A 22,827-nucleotide genomic window follows, 5' to 3' on the forward strand; every position below is an offset into this window, starting at 1 on the left:
GTTCAAATTTTAATATACTTAATTGATACAGTTATGCAAATGCGTGGCTCGTTACGCTTGATTCGGACTGCGACTGGCGGCGACACTTTGTTATGGTTAGGGGAATTAATTCATATAATATTATAGAAACGTTGATTAGAACTTATTTTGATTTTTGTTACAGATGCAAAATATGTCCTGATTGGATAAGGATAACATATTTTTAATTTGATTTTCAAAAAACTTTACGTTGTACCTGGGATAAGCGAGAAACCTCTCTAAGCTTTAGTTATGATCCGGTCCTGACGGACGACCACCATAAGCGAGAACCTCGGGTTAAGAAGAAACCTTTAAGAAAAGAATATCGCGGTCCTTGGACTCTCTCTTATCCATATTCGACAGTACATAGTTTTAAATGTAGCCTTCAGTTTTAGTTGCACTGAAAAAACCAAAGGTCTTTCGAAAAAAAAAAGAATTCAATATTTGTTCGCATACAAAAAAAAATGGAACCTAAAAAAATGTTTTCCGAAATAAATGAAAAAAAAACCATAAAACATCAGACTGGAAATAAATAGACGTCGAGCAGTTCACATAAGAGCACTCGAAAATCGATCGACGACCTGAGAAGTCTTACTAAGCACTAATCCTGTCTAAGCTGCATACTGCTACGTACATAAAAATACACATATATGTGCATAAGACCCCTGTAAGTACACGTTTGTATAATCTGTTATATACAGCTTTATATTCGGTACGTACTTTTAAAATATGGATAAGTGGAGACTAAGTTTAAGGACAGGCTTAGCAACAATACCCACTCAACGTAAGCATTTTTACGTGCCCTTTTATCATGAATATAATGTACAAACATGTATGTTATATATAAATACACATATAAAATATGTACATTGTACTACTCAAGGAGGGTTAATTCAAATATCCTCGGCAAGCAAGTCAAGGTTCTTTTTTCGCGCTTAAGGGGTATAAATATGTATTTACAACAAAATATGACGACAGAGGCTCAATATTTAAAACCTTAACATACAATAATGTTGTTCAACATAGTAAATGAATGCTAAACTTTAAAATAAACTAACTTAAAACTAACTAAAATCAACTAAACTAAATCATTTACATAAGAATTTTATTACATCAAAATACTACAGTTCAAAATGTAAACAAATTATTATTATCTCCCTGGCCTTATGCCACTCACGTGAGGTTATAAACCTTAAGGTTTTGTCTTAATTCTTTACGGCCTGTAAACAACAACAAACATTAAAAATAGAACAAAACTTTATACTCTTGTAGCTAGGTAGGCTTACTTCAGTTGTACTGTCATTCATTACCACCTTTATACTCGTGATAATCGTCTTGAATTGATCTTTCAAAACTTAAAATGTAAACAAGTAACATTGCAAAAATGTTTTAAAACAAAGAAAGAGTTTTAAACGATCTCAAATCTGCGAAGTACAGTCTCCGTGATGTCACATAATAAAACTTTAAACTGTACGCTAGATACATTTTACCTTAAAACCTAGACGTTATTAAATCTCAAGACCGAAAAGAAATTCAACGAAGAGAATCCGCTTGTTCGTTGAATTTCAATTTGTCTTCTTTTATCTCGGTATTTATTTTAGTTTACAACTAACGCCTGTTTAACGCAAATTGAATCGTCAATTGCAACTTTTGTGTTATATATTTACTGGATGATTTAGTTTTAAATAGTTTAACTATACGCCTAAACGTCATTTTGTTTTAATGAAAAAAAAAAACGATTTCTCTAATTCTTCACTCTTTTTAAAGTAAAAAAAAAAGTAATTCCCCGATTTAGGATCACCATCGGGATCGGGAGCAATTTGTTTTTCTTTTATTTTCAAGTGCCATTTAATTGACAATTAATTTAAATTGTATAAACGTTATCGACTTCACAGGACTGTTCTTGTTTATAATGTTTTTCCAACGTACACATACTAAATAATTTTCAATTACTGCCATCAATATGTTCAGTAATTTAAACGATTTTTTGGATGTAAGATCGGTAAGTTCCTACCGTAAAAGCATTCCTACTTCTCCACAAAATATTGTTACCTCTGTTTTGTCGAAGCGAATGAATGGGATGAAGATATGTTTCGGTAGTGGAAACTTGCAGTAACAATATATGTGTATGAATATTGTGAACATATCAACGATTGCCTCCGATGTGTTCGTTATAACAGCTGCATCTATCACGCTACACTGACGCTCCTTAAAGACTGAACGGTGAACGATTCCTTAACTACTCGTACGTTCATATGAGTCGTTCACTCCAATTGTTTGAGCTATACTATTCTCTTATTTCTCATTAGAATGTTACACTTCATTGAATACAAGATAAGTTTGTTTGAATTTAATTGTTCTTATACGGTTCCGTACTAAAGAGTTGCATTTGTTTTTATCAAATGATATCCATAAAAATATATTTCTTTTATATCGCAATTTTAGGTACTCGTTCTTTCAAACTTACTCACTGTGGGAGAGATTAAAATCTTCATTTAAAACATATTGCTGTCTGTTTTATCAAAGATGGATTTGGATTCAGAAACCCACAGTTAAACATTCTAAATTTAAAAATGCCGTCATAACCAAGCATACAGTTAAATAACACTTTTTTTTTTTAAGAATAACAATATGTGTTTATATCTAGATAATAATAATCCGATCGACTTTAAATCACTGTGTACTACATACATAATATGCTTAGGCTTGAGGCCATTACACACACATTCAAAACAATATCACGAATATTTCTAAAGTCAGACTTATTTCTTTTAAAAAAAAAAAAACAAAAAAAGCCAAGACAACGAATTGGTTTTAATACAAGTGCTAGGACTGTGGAATTTCTATAATTTCGACTATTACCTTTATACCGCTAGGAGCCGCCCTTAGCTTCTACGTTCTGCCCCACCACAATGATGAGGACTATGAAGACGAGAAGCAGCACCAGTATGCAGCAAATGGCCACCGCGAGCATGGCCGCGTGTTCGCCCAGCTTGGCGCCGGCGCAGGCGCGCGCCGCAGTCAGCGTCGCTGCCACTACGCGACCACTTATCTTGACGTGAGGGACCTGACCCTCACTGCACTTTATATTTGTTTCCTGACACCTCAATTGCACTCAGCATTTTGGCACTTTAATTTGAATCGTCTTTTACTGGCACTTTCTTTTTCGTTCTTGTTTGATTTTTTTATTATTTATTATTGATCACTTTGTTACGTTTTTACTTTTGTTGTGCTTTTTAATAAAAATAATATTGTACTAAATTGTAACGAAAGAAAAAATTGAAAACTGAGAGAAAAATAATTCAAATTGTAACCGGTCCAAAAGGGAAAGAGAATTTTAAATCAAAATTCCATTTCGTACTTAAAAACTTCATCATATTGTTTTTTGTACACATTTTTTTTTAGCTAATATACGTAATTTTATAATATGACGACGATTTCAAATAAGAATTTAAATTATAATTGTAACATATAAATATTTTTTACCAGTTTTTTCAAAGACCGACAGGGATAGAAATATGTTTTATATATGTGTTTTGGCATTCAAACACACGGATAAGAATACCTTAATATTCCATTTTATTGCTGTACTAGCGTTATCTCGCGACTTCGGCAGCGCGGTATTTAAAAAGAAGTAGTCAAGTTACTCCCGCACATGCCATCGTCCAGTAAAAGTCCCATAAAAATTATTCCAGCAGCTTCGGAGATTATTCGGATCAAACGCTTTGCGGATAGACAGATAGAAAAAAATTCATTTTAAAAATGGTTTCTCGTTATAGGTGAACATGAGATCGTGTACACGAAATATAACACGTATGAATTTAAATACAAAAGAAGATTACAACTATTTTTACCCCTAAAATGTAACTAATCTAAGAGCCTCAATCTTACAGAAGTACAATAAAATCCAGTCTTGCATGTAAATGGCTTCAATCGTACTTCACACTTCGTAGTGTAGGCGCGCCCTGAATAGACCACGAGATTAAAACTTCTTCGACCGTGAATGAGAAATGTCTAAAGATTTTCTGAGTTTTCTGCGTCTGCCAGCTATTTTAATTTCCCCAAGGCCTTAAATTATCGCATCGAAATAATGACTGATGATACCTTCTTTATTTGTTTTATTTCACAGCAAATTATAAAAATTACCCTCGTGTTTTATAAGCGTTCTAATCTTGTACAAAGATCAGGCTTTTAATATAACTGGTTTAAAGTAATAAGCTATAATCGAAAAAAAAATTGTTAAATATTATAACTATAAGATTTATACAAAAAAATACTGGCCATCTAAAATAATTTTTCATTTGAAAAGAGTTTTTCTCTTAATAAACATCTAACGACGGTTACTTATTTATTTATTATTAATTTATTTATAATACTGTGTTAACATTGGAAATAAAACTACGTCCCACAAAACTATTTAAAATAATTGACTGTAGGATAAAAAAATATTTTTAAATTTAAATTAATATAAAATAAAAGTAAATAAGTTGGGTTAATTTAAATTAAAATAAATTTAAGAAGAAAGTATAAATTAAATGAGTAATTAGAAAAGAAATATTATTTCTAATGAATCAACACATGTTTTAATTATAAAAATCGAGAAAATGTAAGCACAAAAACAAGAGTAGGTACATGTTGAAAGCACTTCGTGTTGTGTTACAACTTAATTAGTATCGTGAATTGAATAAAGTACGTAATGAAACGTAGGATCTTGCTTATATAAATTTCAGAGGATGTTTGGATTCATCTCTATGTACTTAATGCTACATAATTAGGATGTCAAAATATTTATAATATTCTTTCTTATATTTATATTCCGAAACCCAGAGAGAATAATATTTACTTTCTATTTACAATAGTAATCTAGAATAACTTTACTGTTTGCTGTTCAAAACTGACTTCTGACATAAAATGCGTAACATCATTAAGGTTCTACGTAAAAGTCACTCAAAGAGCTTTAACGAGAACTCCATCAAGGCGTGAATTTTCGCGCCAACGCAGAGAGAAAATCAATGAACTAAAGGGGACAGAAAATGAAAGACAATGGAGAGCAGGAATTACGAGCCACGGCCTTTTGAGGGGCAACCGCACGAAAATTTAATCGGAATCCAGTTGTGGACAAAAACACACTAACAGCTTCCATTGTTTTCGAATTTACTATCTACATTTATATTAGGTCCTTACATATGAAATTGGCGTTTTGTATGGGAGGAACAAAAAGTCGAATATTTTTTAATATAATATATTTAATTAATCAAAGTATGAACCATTATTTTCTATGCACTTTTGCCATCTCATAGGTAGTTCATTGATCCCTTTACTAAAAAAACCAGTCGGACGGGAATCAATAAAATCTTTGAAGGCGATTTGGACTGCCCCATCCGAGTTGAATTTTTTCCCTTGCAAGAAGTTATCCAAATTTCGAAAAAAATGGTAATCTGTTGGAGCAAGGTCCGGGGAGTACGGAGGATGTCTTAGACTTTCCAATTGAAGCTCTTCTAATTTAGTAGCCGTCTGTTGCGCAGTGTGTGGTCTAGCGTTGTCGTGAAGCAGTAGCGGCGTGGAGCGATTGACCAGCCTAGGTTGTTTAGCCGCTAACTTTTCCATCATGGTTTGCAATTGCTGACAATAGACATCAGCCGTAATGGTCTGGCCAGATTTGAAAAAACTGTAATGAACAATACCAGCACTAGTCCACCAAACGCTTACAAGTAACTTTTTTGGGGTTAATTTTCGCTTGGGGCAGGATTTGGCTGGCTGGCCAGGATCTAACCATTGCGCTGAGCGCTTCCGATTATCGTAAAGAACCCATTTTTCATCACAGGTAATGATTCGGTTTAAAATACCTTCATTATTGTGCCGGTTTAGTAATGTAACGCAACAGTCGACGCGCGTTTGCCGGTTTGCTTCAGTCAATTCGTGAGGTACCCACCTTTCAAGCTTTTTAATCTTCCCAATTTGCTTCAAGTGAATTAAAACAGTTTTATCACTAACATCGCAGTCTGCAGCTAACTCGGACGTGGTTTGCGATGGATCCGCTTCCACAATAGCCTTCAACTCTTCATTATCAACTTGAGTCTCAGGCCGTTCACGGGGCTTGTTCTGCAGATCGAAATTTCCAGAACGAAAACGTTGGAACCAAAAACGAACTGTGTTTTCTTTTGCAACACGACCGCCATACACATCAATCACCCTTCGAGTCGTTTCCGCAGCACTAGTGCCACGGTGGAACTCGTACTCGTAAATAATGCGATATTTTAAGTTTTCCGTTTTGTAAAATGAGTGACGCAAACAGAAAAAAACAGAAGAAAAAAAACAAATGAATGACGGTCATCGAACCACAAATACATGAGTCTATAGCTGTACAAATTTGAATTTGGAATTCCTTACCAAAGAGGAGAAATTCGTGATTAAAGTGGCCAGTACGAAAAACGCCAATTTCATATGTAAAGACCTAATATGTGCATATAGTAGACTTTTAGGAACAAATAAACTTACGCCCTTAACAAATAGATAGGTACTGTTAAGACTAATTAATTAATCGTGAAATCATGTAACAGCTTGTTTACTTTATTTTATATCATCAGTTGGCAAACTATCATGCCATCTGAAATCGCCGAAACATCGAAGCAGTCGCTGTCAATAGACATCCGTAAACATGTTGCCTACCTTTACGTCTATTTCGAATAATATTTCAAGTACTCTTTGTAGTTTGTTTGTAGTAGTTTGAAAAACAATGCAAAAACAAAGCAAGTAACTTCACAACTCGATTACAACACAAAGTGACATGAAAGACTCTGTTCTTTTGTTCTTTGACATCCTGAATAAAAAAGCTAACGCGGACACCCGATCAGTGACATCAATAGCAACCGTAAAAATATTCGGCCGGGCATTTCACAGAATGTCTACTCCATTTCTTAATTAAACCCAGTAAAGTTAATTGGCCGTCCTGGGCCATAAAGTTGTATCGAGGTTCGCCGTATGAAAGTAATTACTTCTATTGTCAGTTATACGGTCATTCTCAATTAAGCCGAAAACGGATGACCGAATGATTGAATGATAGACACGTTCCCAATCACTCACTTTAAAATGAATTGTTAGAAAAATTTTCCGAGTGTAATGGATTAAAATTATAAAAATATCCAAGTCTGTCTGTCTGTAAACTTGTCTACTAAATACGAAGTATATTTTTCACTTTCGAATTTTTTATCTGTACTTATATTATAAAGCGAAAGATTTGATTGTTTGCATTGCGTAGGCTCCGAAACTAGTAAACCGATTCGAAAAATTCTTTCACTGTTAATAAGCTATACTATCCCCGGGTGAAACTGGCTATTTGTCAATTTCTTTTTAATTCCACGCGTATAAAGTCGCGGGCAAGTGCTCGTTTAATATATCTTTTTGTCATAGTGTTTCAATATTTCATTATAAAACAATGCTTTTACAACTGTATACAAATTATACTAGTTAATGTAATTATAAAATCAAACGTTAACTAACATTAATTAAAGCAATACATTTGGCATGCGTCAAATGTCTAATGATGCATTGTATTTCCGATATGTCAAAAGCAAAGCAACAATAATTATATGGATTGATAACCTCATTTACATTGATCTGAACAATATTCCTAAATATTATATCATCATCATCAGACCACTAAATGTTCTCACTCAGGGAGTCGGAGTCTATTCTAAGTCAGGCATGACTAGGCTGTAGTCAACCAACGCTGGCCCGGTTTTCTTCATTATAAGAACTTCGGAAAATGTACATGTTATGTAAATCGAAAATCGAAAAACACAGTGGCGGGATTAAAACTCAGGACCTGCAAATTACAAGTTAACCCGTAATTTTATAACCTTTTTGGAAAGCAATATTTTGTTACAATTGACTTTTGAAAAAAATTTAGATTAACAACTTTAATTGTTCCCTCTCTAAGCAGGATAGTCAACGGATCGTAAAATCTCATTTTCTAAGATCCAATATTTCTCTATTGAGTCCAATAACTTGATATAATAATAAGAACACAGTCGATCGATCACTTCCGACAAATACACAAAGGTTTAATAGCTCTAAGGGATAGGTACCCTCATAAAAGTGTACTAACAAAATCGTATTGAAGAAAAATATTATGGTGACCCATTTATACGACCTTTATATAATTTATTTGAAAAAACAAACATCTATCAAAATAATTATGTGATATAGCAACAACTGTTTTTGAACATATATCGATCACATTGTTAATTATTGTTATTGTTAATTAACCAAATAGTGCGGCAAACCGACCGCGTAGTCTGTGTTGCCATTAATTTAGTCAGACGTAATCCAATTTATATGTCACATAAAAATATGTTAAAGTCGCATGGGCTAAAAATTGTTTGAGATCTCTTGTAGTGTAAAACAAGAGACAAACCTAACCTGAGAGCAATAAAACCTATGTAGTCTTTGATAGGCACACAATAAATATAACAATCTACTCATCTGAAAACTAAATTTAATGACGTAATAAGCTAAAGTTAAAAAAATGCCAAATTAGTTTTTTATTAAAAAACATAATCTAATTTCCGCAGTTCCACAAGTTCATATTCTTAAATCTTTTTTCTTATATCAAGAAATCAAAGGTTTTGGAGGAAGCACATTGTCCAAATTTTATTACCTTAATAACATATGGTTCATAATAATTAGGTACTTAGTTTCTTACATTTTCACTAAGAGTTAAGAGTTAAATTAAAAAATAAATAAACGCAGTTGCTCCTTTCTCAGGCAACCTTTTTTAAACCCCTTATTACTAAGCCTGACTGAACCTCATGAAATCACATATGACGTAATATTGAATATTTTGTCCCTTTTTATTTAGTTTCATTTCTCGGATATTTTACGACAGAAACGTTGTGAAAGTTTATAAAAACAAAGTCTGAGTACTATTAAATATATCGACAGAAGCTACAAAGATTTCACAAATAAACTTCGTTGAACATTGTAATACAAATTTAAAAAAATACTTGACAAAAAAAATGTTCTTTCCTTATAAAATTCACTTCTTGTAAGTCAATTCTTTCTAAGTGAATGATGAAATATCAAAAAGTTTGTAAAGAAAATCATAGACTACGATCAATTACGTCACAGACAACGTATCACCGCCTCGGGGCCTCCACACTTTTGATTCAATTTGACGTCAAAATCTCAAGTATTTTGTTGCGGTCGATTTGATATTGAGCTCGTACTATGGGACGCACTTGGGGGTTCTTGTTTCAACGCTATTGTCGGTAACTTATAACTTTGTCAATTATAAAAAAAAACATATTGACAGAAATCTTAATTTACCACAGATAAAAAAATAACAAAATAAGACGGAAAGAAAAAAAAAGACCATTAAATTTGTATGACACATTTTTTAAATACATTACCAACATAATATGACAATAACTTTCTGAGAATATAAAAAGGAATGGAACAAAGTTGTTACAAGGTCAAATATGTCAAACATAATATTAATTTCAAAGGAAGAATCATACAAAGAGCTTTTGCGCTTTCTAGTAAAAAAAAACTCGTAACATAATAAATTTATGTCGTATCTCGAATGGGCTTTTCCACTTGACTACACTAAGTAGCAAAATAACTCAGCGTCACGCCTCCCCTATTTTTAGTTGGAAAAATACCTCGACTATCGTAGCCACTACGCCACACTATCATTAATCCTTACTAACACCAAAAAAAGTTGAGAATGTGTAATTGAAGACTAGGGTTGTCCACTAAATCTAAGAAAAACGATGCTTTAGGAGGACTTGCCGAACATCACACCTGCTACCTTGTCGTAATTATTAATATGGCAAAATAAATGTTTAAATTCTAATGAGTTAAACTTTTCTATTTTTTTTTTTATTTAAAATGGGTTTTTAATTTTATTTTATTTTAATTGTATAATAATATTATAAAGATGAAAGATTTGATTTATTATTTGTTCATTTGCATTGAACAAGCTACTGACAATTAACTACTGAACTGATTTGAAATTTTTTTCCAATTTAGGGAAGTTACACCATTCCCGGGTGACTAGCTATATATAACACTAGATTTTTTTAATTTCGCGCGGGCAAAGCAGAGTAATATTTTCTTAGTAGAGTGTACCATAAAACTGTAAATATTGTGGCAATTAATTAATAAATGGTTGGAAGCACAAAAGTTCATAAAGTACATTATACCTAAAAAAAAGTAAGGACATGAACACGAGAAAATCAGGGAACAAAGCTACTACTAAAAATGAAATGGCAGCATTTTTTCGAGCATGATAAAAGCACTCAGTTTTTCGTTAACCTCTTTATCTGCGAATTCATTAGCTGAACAGTTGAGATAGGAGAGGAAGGGAGGGTCGCGCCCTCCAGCACGAGTGCCCTCTCAGATGGTGTCGCTGTAAATAATGGGGCGAGAGAAATAAATCTACGCTACACTTGTGTTTATTAGCCCTTTGGAAGGAAATTCAATTAACTTCATTTTCTGAAATATAAATAGAATTTTTGTAACGAATATGCCCGCGAATCCGTCCGCGCGGATTAAAAAAAAACATAAAAATAGCCTATGTATTCTTCCAGACTATGTTCTACATGTGTGCCAAATTCAGTAAGATCCGTTAAGCCGTTCCGGAGATATCTTCTAACAAACATCCATACATCTAAACTTTCGCATTTATAATATTTGTAAGATTACCCAAAGAAAACGGAAAAATGACTAAATTACGTACGATATCATATATGACCGAATTGAAACCAAAGAGGTTAATGTAAAATAAAAATAAAAACATCATTTAATTTTGCAATAGATCAAAACTGATTCAACTGTTTCATTTATTTTAGTAACTATCGTCGCGATAATTAAGTAAACAGTTATTACGAATTGGAATTTAAAAAAAAATGAAAAGAAATGAAATTATGCAGAATCTCGAAGGAAGGAAACTGAACAAGTTATATTACAAAAGGCAGGTAAACATTTCTTTTTCATTTGCGAGTGAAACTTTTTCATCAGGCAAAAAGAAATAGATGCGGGGAACAAATCGCGAAAAGGAAATTTCAATTTAAATATCTCTTAAAAAGTAATATTTATTGCCAAGATCTCGAAGTAATTATATGCGTAGATATAGATAAAAATATAAATAAGTTACGTCAGCCTACGGACTGACTTTATTGCATTTATTAAAATACTATCTGTCACCCACGACTCCGTCCGCGTGTCATTAAAAAAAAACTTTATTAGTAGCTTTATTGTGTTCATCGAGACTATGTTCTACAACTGTGCCAAATTTCATTAAGATCCATGCAGCCATTCTGGAGACACCTTCAAACAAACATCCATCCATCCTTCCATCTAAACGTCGGCATTTATAATATTAGTAAGATTAAATGTGGGTTTCTATTAGTACAAAAACATGTCGTCTCTATTTTTCAAATAGAATGAATTTGTTTTTGTTTTGAACATGTTTTTTGACAATGAAAACTCGGTAAAAACTTGATTCTAATAATCAGAAACTTATCACATTGTATATCAGCTAGTCCAATAAAAAAAGGTTATAGTATTATTAAAACGCGGCAGCTGCTAATCTATTGTTATCGATAGAACATATTACATATTGGAAAAAAAGTGCGACGTAGCACTGCTAAGGAAAAAATTTCTTATGTGGCTCACAAGAACTTTGTATTCCGATAGTTTGTAACTTATAATAATTGAACTATGTGATTTATGCTAACGTATTCTAAACTAAGTTGTGATATAACTTATTTCAACTTAGTCACCGCTTAAATGTATTAAATAAAATATTTTTACAAATTATAAGATCGACAAGGTAAATTTAAATAAAATAGATTAAGCCGAACTATCAATGTTATTCAGTAAAAAAATAAACCGAGGAAAAATCTAAATTACAACCATTTAAAAGAATAAATAAATAGTCAATAGAATAATAAAACAGCTATAACTCGGAATTTTTAAAAACATCGTCAATTTAATTTTACCTTCACGTTAAAATAATTAAAATTATATTGTACAATTCTTACTTCAATATTTAATACTTTAGATTAATTATAAAACCTATTACTTGAACTATTTCAACACAACAAAATACGTTTTTAAATTTAAAACTAATAAAAAATCACTTCAAACACTAAGCAAACATTTTAAACTACGTATCAAACACTATTATATTATAATATTATATTCTATTATTTTATACTTATTAAACGTTTAATAAACCACTATTTAGATAATTTATTTAAGTTATTATAAACACTATTTTAAATTCCCGCCCACGCGTAGAACGCAGTAAGCGTCCGTGTAACCTTCGTAAGCTCCGACTGACTACTGAGGTATCGTATATAGAAAGCCTCCGCCCCGACGCGACGTCTGCCGGGATTTCGTTAAACGCAGACGTCGAATGAAAAAAGATAAGCCTTCGAATCCTGCCTCTAAATAGTTCGCAATATCCTTGTTTATGAAAGCGAAATGACTATGGAAATGCGTAAAGAGGGATGAACGCGTGAAAATGAGATACTAAAAATGTAGATCGGATATTTTTAAAATGGAGTGAATGGAAATTTTAAAGCAAGTTATCTGTTATTTTTTGAACATGATAGTTAATATGCGTGTAGATGTGTGTGTGTGTGTGTGTGTGTGTGATCAACAAACGATATAGTTAAACAAATCATTTAACAAACACACGTACATATTTTTCTTTTAGTTCTCTTATTCATTTAATATGAAATAAATATAAGAATAATAAGGACGTAGCATATTTCTATAAACGGCAATGGGTCGGGCGGATTTTAATCAAGCCCGAATAATACCACAATGAGTCCAAAAAATATCGTCGTTTTTTCTATTAAATTGTTATGACATTTATAGATTTAATATTCTTCAGCTTACAAAGCTTTTCAGCTTAATGTTATTACTGTAAGCTGAAAAATTCATTTATCAAAACAAGAATTGACAACTTTAGTAAGAAAACGAAAGTAGGCTTTATATCTCGTATAAAACAAATTATATTTGAATCACTTTATACATTTCGTATATAGGAAACAATTCTATGAAAACACAAGGGAAATGTCAATAACAGCGACATATAGGAAATATCGACAAATATTTGGCTTCGTTTATGAAAATAAACATACGTCTGAAGAGTTTGCTATCTCAGAAAATAACAGTTGGAAAGGCAGTATTCCTAATAGAAAAATATTTAACACTTCTGACTACATCCTACATTCTGTTTGCCCAAGGATAGGGTATCTAAAATAGAGGGTCCTACTATTATTAGTTTTATACAATAAAGGTAAACTACTATATAATAGGAAAAACAAATTAAATATTAAAATGTCCCTAATTTTCGCAACAAATTTTGAAGCTATATTCAAAATCTACTAGTCTTCTAGTTATTTAAAAAAAAAAAATGGGACCCACCTGCACGCATTTCCTTTCGATTAAAATAATTTTTATCAAAATCTGACCACCAGGGACGGAGATTCGCGGTAACACACATAAAAAAAAAAAAAATTCAGTCGAATTGATAACCTCCTTCTTTTTGAAGTCGGCTAAAAATAGAAAAGAACTGTTTAGTCTGGTTTAAATTTAAGGAAATGTAAAGACCTAAATGATAAGTTATTAATAAATCAGAATGCATAATCCAATTTTCAATTCTTTAAAGCCATGACACAAAACATACGGACGTATCTCTAAGGGTCTTATGTATAAGGGCCAAAGTAAAAAATTGATGATTTTTACTTTTTTTATGTTAAAAGCTACCTCTTAGTCTAGTTAACAACGTGCACTAAACACAAATACACATTTACAGGTGTAAACGTGTTTTTTTGCTAAAGTAAACGGGCCTATGCGGGATCTTTTCCTACATGGTTGAAACACTGAGAGCCTCTTCTGCAAATTTGTCAATTTGTACATTGGCCTTTATTCGTAGGAGCCATCGATATACAACACCACTGAATTTCAGTGAAAACGTACCTTAACCCGGAAGCTAACAAGGTGCAGTACACGTCGTAAACTGCTCAATGTAACAGGAAATTACTAACTCATGCGATCCATCTTTCAATCTAATTGGTTCTTCAATATATGATACTACTCAAATATATATATGTTACATTTAGTATGCATAAAATGTGATATATATCCTTAAACCGCTATATCAAAATTTTGGATCTAATATCCTATAAGTTGAACTTATATAAAAGTTAAATTAAAGTTCATGACCTTATCTAGAAATGTTACAAGAAAAAAATCAGTTACGTAAATTTAAACAGCAACTGTCTCACTTAGTGTATTTTTATGGTAACTTAAACATTAGCATGTAGAGTACTCATATTAGCCTGCACTAGGTTCCCTTAGCTACCATTTAATGGCTCCGCATGCAGCGATTAATAAAGCTTCCATCTCTAAATGTTTTTTTTATTAATAGGCATTCACTAGGAATGATTATTCAATTTTAAATTAATTGTCCATATAAAAAATAACAAACAACAATCAAACCAAAACGAAATTAAAATCCACGCTGTAAAATAAACGCAAACTTTTAAAGTTAATTGCTTAAAAACCTCCGCGAATTCCTATCGAAATGGGACGAATACGTGAGTAGAGTTAAAATGCGACAACTCAGCGTTACCTGAATATAAACATGCGACGTTACTTCGATATAATAATGAAAAATAATGAATGTTTTAATACTTGTCTCGATAAAAGTTTGAACGATTTATATCGAAATAAGTATTACGATCGGAATAATAGCAAAATAACATGCTGATCACTCCATGGTTGCTTGGTAAATATGACTGCGTTACCGTCGGTTTCTGAGACCGAAATCCCCGTTCATAACATACTAGTTTTTACCCGCGAATTCGTCCGCGCGGAATAAAAAAATGCACACAAGATAAAAAAGTTCCTATGTCCGTCTCCTAGTTCTAAGCTACCTCACCATCAATTTTCAGCTAAATCAGTTCGACCGATCTTGAGTTATAAATAGTGTAACTAACACGACTTTCTTTTATATATACATAGATAGATTGTCATCTATGTATTTTCAAAGATAATGAGAGGGATGACGATATGTTTCATACAGAGATTTTGGTCTCGGATACTAAGGGTTTGTAATTATTTAAAAATAAGAAATTCGTGTGTTCAATATATTTTGCTTTTGCATGTGTTGTAATTAATAGAGATGATATTATTTCTACCATTGTTTTTCCACTTACATATTTAACATCAGATGAATGCTGTTTGTCTTTTTTCTATAAAGTAAGTAAAATCGTAGTAAGTTCGTAGCAACAGGCGGGGCGAGATGGACGTGCCCTGTGTCCCAGTCTACCGGAAATTGAAACAACTCCCTCGCATTACAACTAGTTGCCAACTTTCGTTCGCAATAAACACTGATTTGCATACCTACGTACGAAGTTACGTAGCGACAAATGTTACAAATTACGTCAGAATTAAGTATTATTTGCTACGATTTTGCTACGCCGTAGAGTTAAGCTACAAATGTACCGGAAGTCAACTATGATTACTAGTTTCAGAAACTTATTCCTACTTCCTGAATAAAAATTCTTATTGACATTTCTGTTTACACCAAATCAGGTAATAAAAGTCGTGAAAAATCGTTTCAGGAGCACTAGTGTGAAAATTATCGTCATCTAAAATTTTTCTCAAATATCTGAAACTGCCATCTGGCGGCGTAGTTGAGTACCATTGATTATTCTTTTACGGCTCTATCGTGAAATGACAAAAGCATTTTGTGAAATATTGCAATAAAGTATCCCATAATTTCTATTGTAAAAGTTTCCTCAAGCGGTTATTACCTTCTGTGAATATTAATATTGATGTTGCCGTCAATTTTAAGCTCACAAATCTATATATATAAAAGAAAGTCGTGTTAGTTACATTATTTATAACTCAAGAACGGCTGAATCGATTTGACTGAAAATTGGTGGGTGAGCTTAGAACCAGGAAACGGACATATGATAATTTTTACCCCGTTTTCTATTTTTTATTCCGCGCGGACGGAGTCGCGGGTAAAAACTAGTCTTTTATAAAATTCCTACAAAGCATAAAACGAACTACATACCTAATATAAAAACGATTAGCCTTGTTTAATTTTAAAACCAATTTGGGAGATTGCTAAAAGATTGTCAAAAAGATGTCTTTATCAAAATCTGATCTTTAAAATTACAGAGTAAAAGATATGCGAACAATCTCTACGTAAAATAGCGCTCTCCACGAATTTAGAATCGGAGCTTCTATTGATCGCTTCGCCATTACTGCAGAAAGAGACAGCCCATCTCCTGCTTATATTGGAAAGAGACGCATGCATATCCCGAAGGATCTTATTCCCGAAGGTTATACGACAGCGAAGCTCTCGAGGACTCAAGAGAATCCACTCAAGAAAACGGTTTGATATTACAAAATACTAACAACTAAGCATTTACTTTCCAAATGAAACTTGTTGTGATGATACTTTGAAACGACAAAGAAAAATTATGATTGAAGTTTTAGGAATCGGAGAATAATTGTAAAGATTATGTCACTTGTAACGTGTACAAAAACATGTCATCTCTCTCAATCCCTTTGAGAAAACAAGACATAACAATACGTATTATTTCGAGTGGTTCGACTGTTGAAATAATTAAAAAATAACTATTAAACGTTGAATTAATTAAAAAAAAATCATTTAAAATTAAATTTAATAGATAATTGAATTAACAAATAAAACGCCTGTAAAATAATATTTTTTTCGCTTACTTTTTCAATGGGACTGAATGTTCGAAACAATTGTTCTTATTTTTCGAAAATGAAAACATAAAAAGCTACGGTAATGATCAGAACAACATAAGTATCAAGGTCATTACTCTGTACAAAAACTTTCGTTCTTAAATGTACGATTACCGGCTGGCGTAAAATTTTACCGTCTCGGTCCGAAAAAAAATAAATCGTAAAGTTGGTCGTTAGTTCCTTTACTTTCTATTTGGTCCTTTTAAACTTCAACCCAAATTAGATTACTTTTATATCCTTACCGTAATAAAAGAAATACCGGGTTTAGTTTAGAATATTTGCAACAATCACCTTCGTATCATCATCGTCAATTATGCCAAAATTGTTATGAGATTTTTAGTGTACTTTACACCCGATAGGGGGCTGTACAAATTTTAATACAATTTTTATGAATATACCAAAAATATCAATATGCTTTGCCGATGATATTTGATAATGAATTGAATAAACTAGAAATCTCCACTGTTTTTTTTGGAAAACTGTATCTTATCCTAGATGCATAACGAAAGTAACTCTTCACGTCTAATATATCTGTAGGAAAAATGACCACAATAACCTCCTTGGAAACAACGATATTTCAACTTGTAATAAATACAAAGTACATCATTTAATATTCCATTTTCGTGCACCTAGAACTTGTTATGGACCACTAAGTAGATGTACGGCGAGATCTTAATAGCTGCTTTTAGCGAAGGGCCGTGGGAAAGAACAAGGGAGGGAGGTGTTTAAAGTGTTCAAATTACTTTCAACCGGTTGAAACTGAGCCTATTATTTATCACAGAGTTACTTAGAATGAAGTAATATTCTCTTAAATTGGAGCGCTTTCCAATTATTTGATCTTGATGACCCCTGAGCCATTTAGCCGGCCCCCTTGTAATACGAAACAGTGTTCACGGTCACGTGCGACCGCGCACGATCTAAACGTAACAATGATATTATTTTTTATTAAACAGGATATATACAAATATATGTTGAAATCTGATATACAAATATTTACATTGAAGCGTAACTTCTTAGTCTAAAACTGAAATACTTATCTCTAAAATTACATATAAAATAGCGTACAGATGTGATTTCTAAGATTTAAGAGTTCAGTTAAATTCGTCTAATAATCGTTACAGTTTTTTTCTACTATTGAACCGAAAGAATATTCGACGCGTTTCGACAAAACTTAAAAAAGAAAATTCATTTGTCATAATAGAAATTTGAATAAATATTATGATATTCCAAAAATACCCTGGAAACTAATTTTAAAATAACAGAAAAAGACTACAGTACCTGTACACCGATCTTTCCTTCAACATAATATGGTATTCTTTAAAAATGAAGCTCTTAAAAGTCAAAGCAAATCTACTTACCGCTTGTAACTTGAAGAGTAGTAGCGAAAAGGCATAATAGCGACAGCGACAGGCATCCTAGCGAGTTGAGCCAATGTGCCGCGGCCATACTGCATCCTGTAACCAAACACAACATTGCTATATAGTCTTGGTATAGGACAGGAACTAGAAAACTCGTTTGTTATAACTTGAAACAGCGCCATCTAGCGGGTGGTGTAAGAACTAAGAATTTCTACAGTACTTTCTTAAGCTTCGTCACACTGTTGGTAGATGGCGCTTCAACATTATAAATTAAGAAACTGAATAAATGTTGTTTTCATAAATTTGCAGCTCAGAAACAAAGTGAAAACAGATGTGGTAGTAATTAATGAATTTTATCAAAATACATGACATTTAGTTAAGCATTTACTTTTTATCTACTTACCATATCGTCAGTCTGTATTTGCGCCGCGGTCGTATGCCCCTCCTCAAATCACCTAAAATAAATATAACCAGATTACTTCTCGACTAAAGTAAACCAAAAAGCTTTTCGTTAAAGTACGGTATACATCTTAAAGAGATAAATTTTTTAACTTCTCAACTAACTACAAAACAATTTAAGTATTTCTATAGCTAGCGTACTCTTAGATCTTGTAAACAAATAAGGAAATCACCAAATGACAATTTACTCGAAATGTGTTCCACATCCTTATATTATTATATTGTCTAATATATAAAATTCTCGTGTCACAGTTTTCGTTGCCATACTCCTCCGAAACGGCTTGACCGATTTTGATGAAATTTTTTGTGCTTATCCGGTATCTATGAGAATCGGCCAACATCTATTTTTCATTTCATTTTTTTTAACTGCGCGCGGACGGAGTCGCGGGCGACAGCTAGTATACATATATTTTTGACATCTTTAGAATAAAGGGTCATTGAACTCACGACCTGCTTGGACATTGACCTACGATCCAGAACACAGATCTAATGCTTCAGGAAGAGTTGGTAGAACTAGCATATCTATCTATACAGTTAATAAAACCGGAGTTGTGTGTAATGTAAAAAAAAATCAGTCGAATTGATAACCTCTTTCTTTTTGAAGTCGGCTAAAAAATAGAAATGATACTCCGTGTATGTATGCTTCACTTATTGACGAACTTGAAACGACTGGACCGATTTTGACTGGACATTCACTAGAAGGTCATGTGTGGAAGTAAATTTTAGGCTACTTTTTATTTATTTTTAATTCCAAGCTGACGAAGTCAAAGGCGACAGCTAGTTAATAACAAAACTATAGATAGAACATAGAAATAATTCTTCAAATTAGACGGCCTGTAGCTTACATATACGACCGAATACGAAGGACCGACTACGAAGACTCAAGTCTATAATTCGAATAGTATTTTTTCCGAAGAGTGATAATCTATTTTTAATTAATACTAGCTTCAAATGATTTTATTTCAAACTGTTTACATCTGTAATACCTCATATATATTACTTGGATGTCATAAATATTTTCATATTTAGTCCATTGATATCAAACCGATAAGTATTTTGTTCTATAAAGCGTCGTTTGTAAATATCAGGCATCCTGAACCCGCTCGATCTCAAACATGCATAAAACATTTATTATCAACCCTTACATCGTATATCGCAATTTAAAAGCTTTCGCTTATTTTTCATGATAACATTTTATGTAGCTTTCAAGCAATAAGTCAGACGGACTTATCAATCTAACCGTGAATTTCTGAGACCAAAATCTCCGTTAACAACAATTATCTTTGTTTTGTCAAAATTATATAAGATTTTGGTCTCAGAAACCCACGGTAAGTGATAAATCAAGGTCATCATCATCATCATCAGCTCACTATACGTCCTCACCGAGGGGCTCGGAGCTTACCCTAAGTTAGGAGTGACTAGGCCATAGTCAACCACGCTGGCCCAATGCGGGTTGTTTGTTGACTTCACACATATCTTTGAATTTCTTCTCAGATATTGAGGTTGCATCACGATGTTTTCCTTCACCGTAAAAACGTCGGATAAATGTACATAAGTAAATCGAAAATCGAAAAACACATTGGTACATGGTGGGATTCGAACCCAGGACCTGCAGATTGCAAGTCAAGTGCTTAACCCCTGAGCCACCGACGCCGCAAATCAAGGTCAAATAAGACTAATTAACTTATATTTATTTTGTAGATTAGAAATATAAGTATTACAATTGTCAGTTAGATAAATAACGAAAAATAACAACATATTCTTTAAAAATAAAACAATTGAAAATTGCATTTAGCACGCGCAAAACTTAAACAATAATGTAGGCAACGATAGTATCTGTTAGTTACATGAATGTGCCGGCTAGCCTGGTGCAATTCCACGATCATACAGAAGACAGTTGCAAGTGGAAGCATTTCCCCGTTTCGTTTGATAAGTATGCGTACCGGAGACCTAATTTTTAATCCACGTTCCCTTCCTACCATTTTCTTATAAGAAAATAATGGGAAAGGCAAAATAGATTTGACGGAGGAGGGAACGCATGAGAAGGAGAAATAACCTCTTTCTGTACATCAACTTCTCCGTCTTCGGACTATTTCGGCGAATCCAAGAGGCCACTTGCCAGTTTATAATATAAAAATATATATATAAAAATAGTAAAAGTAAGTAAATTAATCCTTAGAACATTACAGATTTAATCTTAAAGCAAGCAAGTAGAAGGTTCATAGAAAAGAAAGAATTATGTTGACCGCTGCACAAAGCGGTGAGGGCTGTGATTACACAGGGCTGCGCGAGACGCTCCTTAATTAAGGAAACAATGAGAGAGCCGCTCCTCACTAGGGTTGCCAGTGTAAATTAAGGGATTTAACCGGCCTTTTTACTTATTAAAACTTGTAAATTAACTCTAGTTTTAAAACTAAGTTGTTATTTTATTGCGAAAAAGAACTATTGTAGAATAACTTGTAATTACGCTTCTTTACCGCGAATATTTTTGTACTTTTTTAATGTAAATATAAAATACTAGCTTTTACCCGCGACTCCGTCTGCGCGGAATAAAAAATAGAAAACGGGGTAAAAATGATCCTATGTCCGTTTCCTGGTTCTAAGCTACCTGCCCACCAATTTTCAGTCAAATCGATTCAGCCGTTCTTGAGTTATAAATAGTGTAACTAACACGACTTTCTTTTATATATATAGATTTTAACAAAACATAATATTTTTTTATTTTTTTAAATATACAGTAGAATAAAAAAAACAATGTTGTCAGCCCTCTGGTGCGCTGGTGGTTGCCGAATAATTAAAACGCACCAAGCAAGCGTTGATTAAGCATTCCCCGATGCTAATTGCTCCAGTAAAATGGTTTACAATTTCATCCAAAAAACTGAATATAAAGCGCAAACAAGGTATGAAGGTTGCATTTTTGATATGTTTTTCAGTTGCACTTTTTTTTGTTGATTGTCCAACTTAGATTTTTATATAATCACCACATAACCAGAAGGGGGTCATTAACAGGCAACACCTAAGTCACTTACAAGAACATAGCAATTATTTCTTAATAGCGCACAAAGTTGCCAGATTCAATTAGGCTGCATACAAAAGCGGAATATATGTCAATACAATATAGTGAATAAATAATTCAAACTGGCAACTCCGCCGCACCGCTACAATATTCATAACCTGTAACGCTGCAAGAGAAATTTCAGCGTAATTTCCGTGGTATAAAACGCCACTGTGTTTTCAAGTGTTAACTTGTTTAAAGAACTATTCTATTCACTACATATTACATTAAGAATACGTGAACAATACAATAAGATGACTATAGAAATTAAGGCGACAAAGTATTAAAGTACCTAATCTCTCTCAACACTAATTTCCAAATTATATCCATTCTTATATCAATAATCATGGCCAAAAATATGTAATAACTTAATAACAACAGTACTCGTATCATCATTAGCTCACTATACGTCCCCACTGAGGGGCTCGGAGCCTACCCCAAGTTAGGCGTGACTAGGCCATAATCAACCACGCTGACCCAGTGCGGGTTGACTTCACACATATCATTGAATTTCTTTTCAGATATGTGCAGGTTGCATCATGATGTTTTCCTTCATCGTAAGAACGTCGGATAAATTTATATATGTAAATCGAGAATCGAAAAAGACATTGGTACATGGCGGTATACGAACCCAGGACCTGCAGATTGCAAGTCAAGTGCTTAACTCCTGAGCCACTGATGCTCTATATCATATTGTTATTAAAAACCTTAATAATCCGTGTCTTAAAATGTAGCCATCTACATTTTGTAAATAACAAATTAATTAAACATTTGAGTGACAAGTTTATAAGTTATTCCCGTACAAGTTGACTCAATGGAGAAATGTTTGATTAAAACTGAGCGCCCACAACTCCGGAATTTAATTAACTACATTCCAAAGCTGCTTTTTTATACCAATCATCTCTATAATATAGGATTTATACCTTTTCCTTAGGCAGGGTTTCCACTGTATGCATGCATTTGCATTTAGAACGTACTCTCTTTCCTCACATTTATTGTATCGCCTGTCTTTTTCAATGTAAAAGAAAGGCAGCGATAGAAGGGCGAAGGTATTTGAAAAATTTAAATAAAATTAAAAGCATCTATAATAAGAAAGCTGCTTTTCCTGCTCTCTGTGATTCTGTCTGA

The 22,827-nt window shown here is 32.9% G+C and overlaps 1 protein-coding gene across 2 annotated transcripts in view; it reads right to left on the reverse strand.

Moving 5' to 3' along the window:
• Window positions 1–22,827, reverse strand: part of LOC106712875 (tolloid-like protein 1) — a 51,191-nt gene that overhangs the window by 24,949 nt on the left and 3,415 nt on the right. For both annotated transcript variants that reach the window (XM_045679272.1, XM_045679271.1), the window contains exons 2-3: window positions 18,589–18,640; window positions 18,186–18,281 (exon numbers count right to left, since the gene is read on the reverse strand). In XM_045679272.1, the coding sequence (XP_045535228.1) occupies window positions 18,186–18,273 (88 nt within the window). In that variant the 5' untranslated portion in view covers window positions 18,274–18,281; window positions 18,589–18,640. The remainder of the gene's footprint in view (window positions 1–18,185; window positions 18,282–18,588; window positions 18,641–22,827) is intronic.

This window comes from Papilio machaon, chromosome 9, assembly GCF_912999745.1.
Source record: "Papilio machaon chromosome 9, ilPapMach1.1, whole genome shotgun sequence".
NCBI classification, from domain to species: domain Eukaryota; kingdom Metazoa; phylum Arthropoda; class Insecta; order Lepidoptera; family Papilionidae; genus Papilio; species Papilio machaon.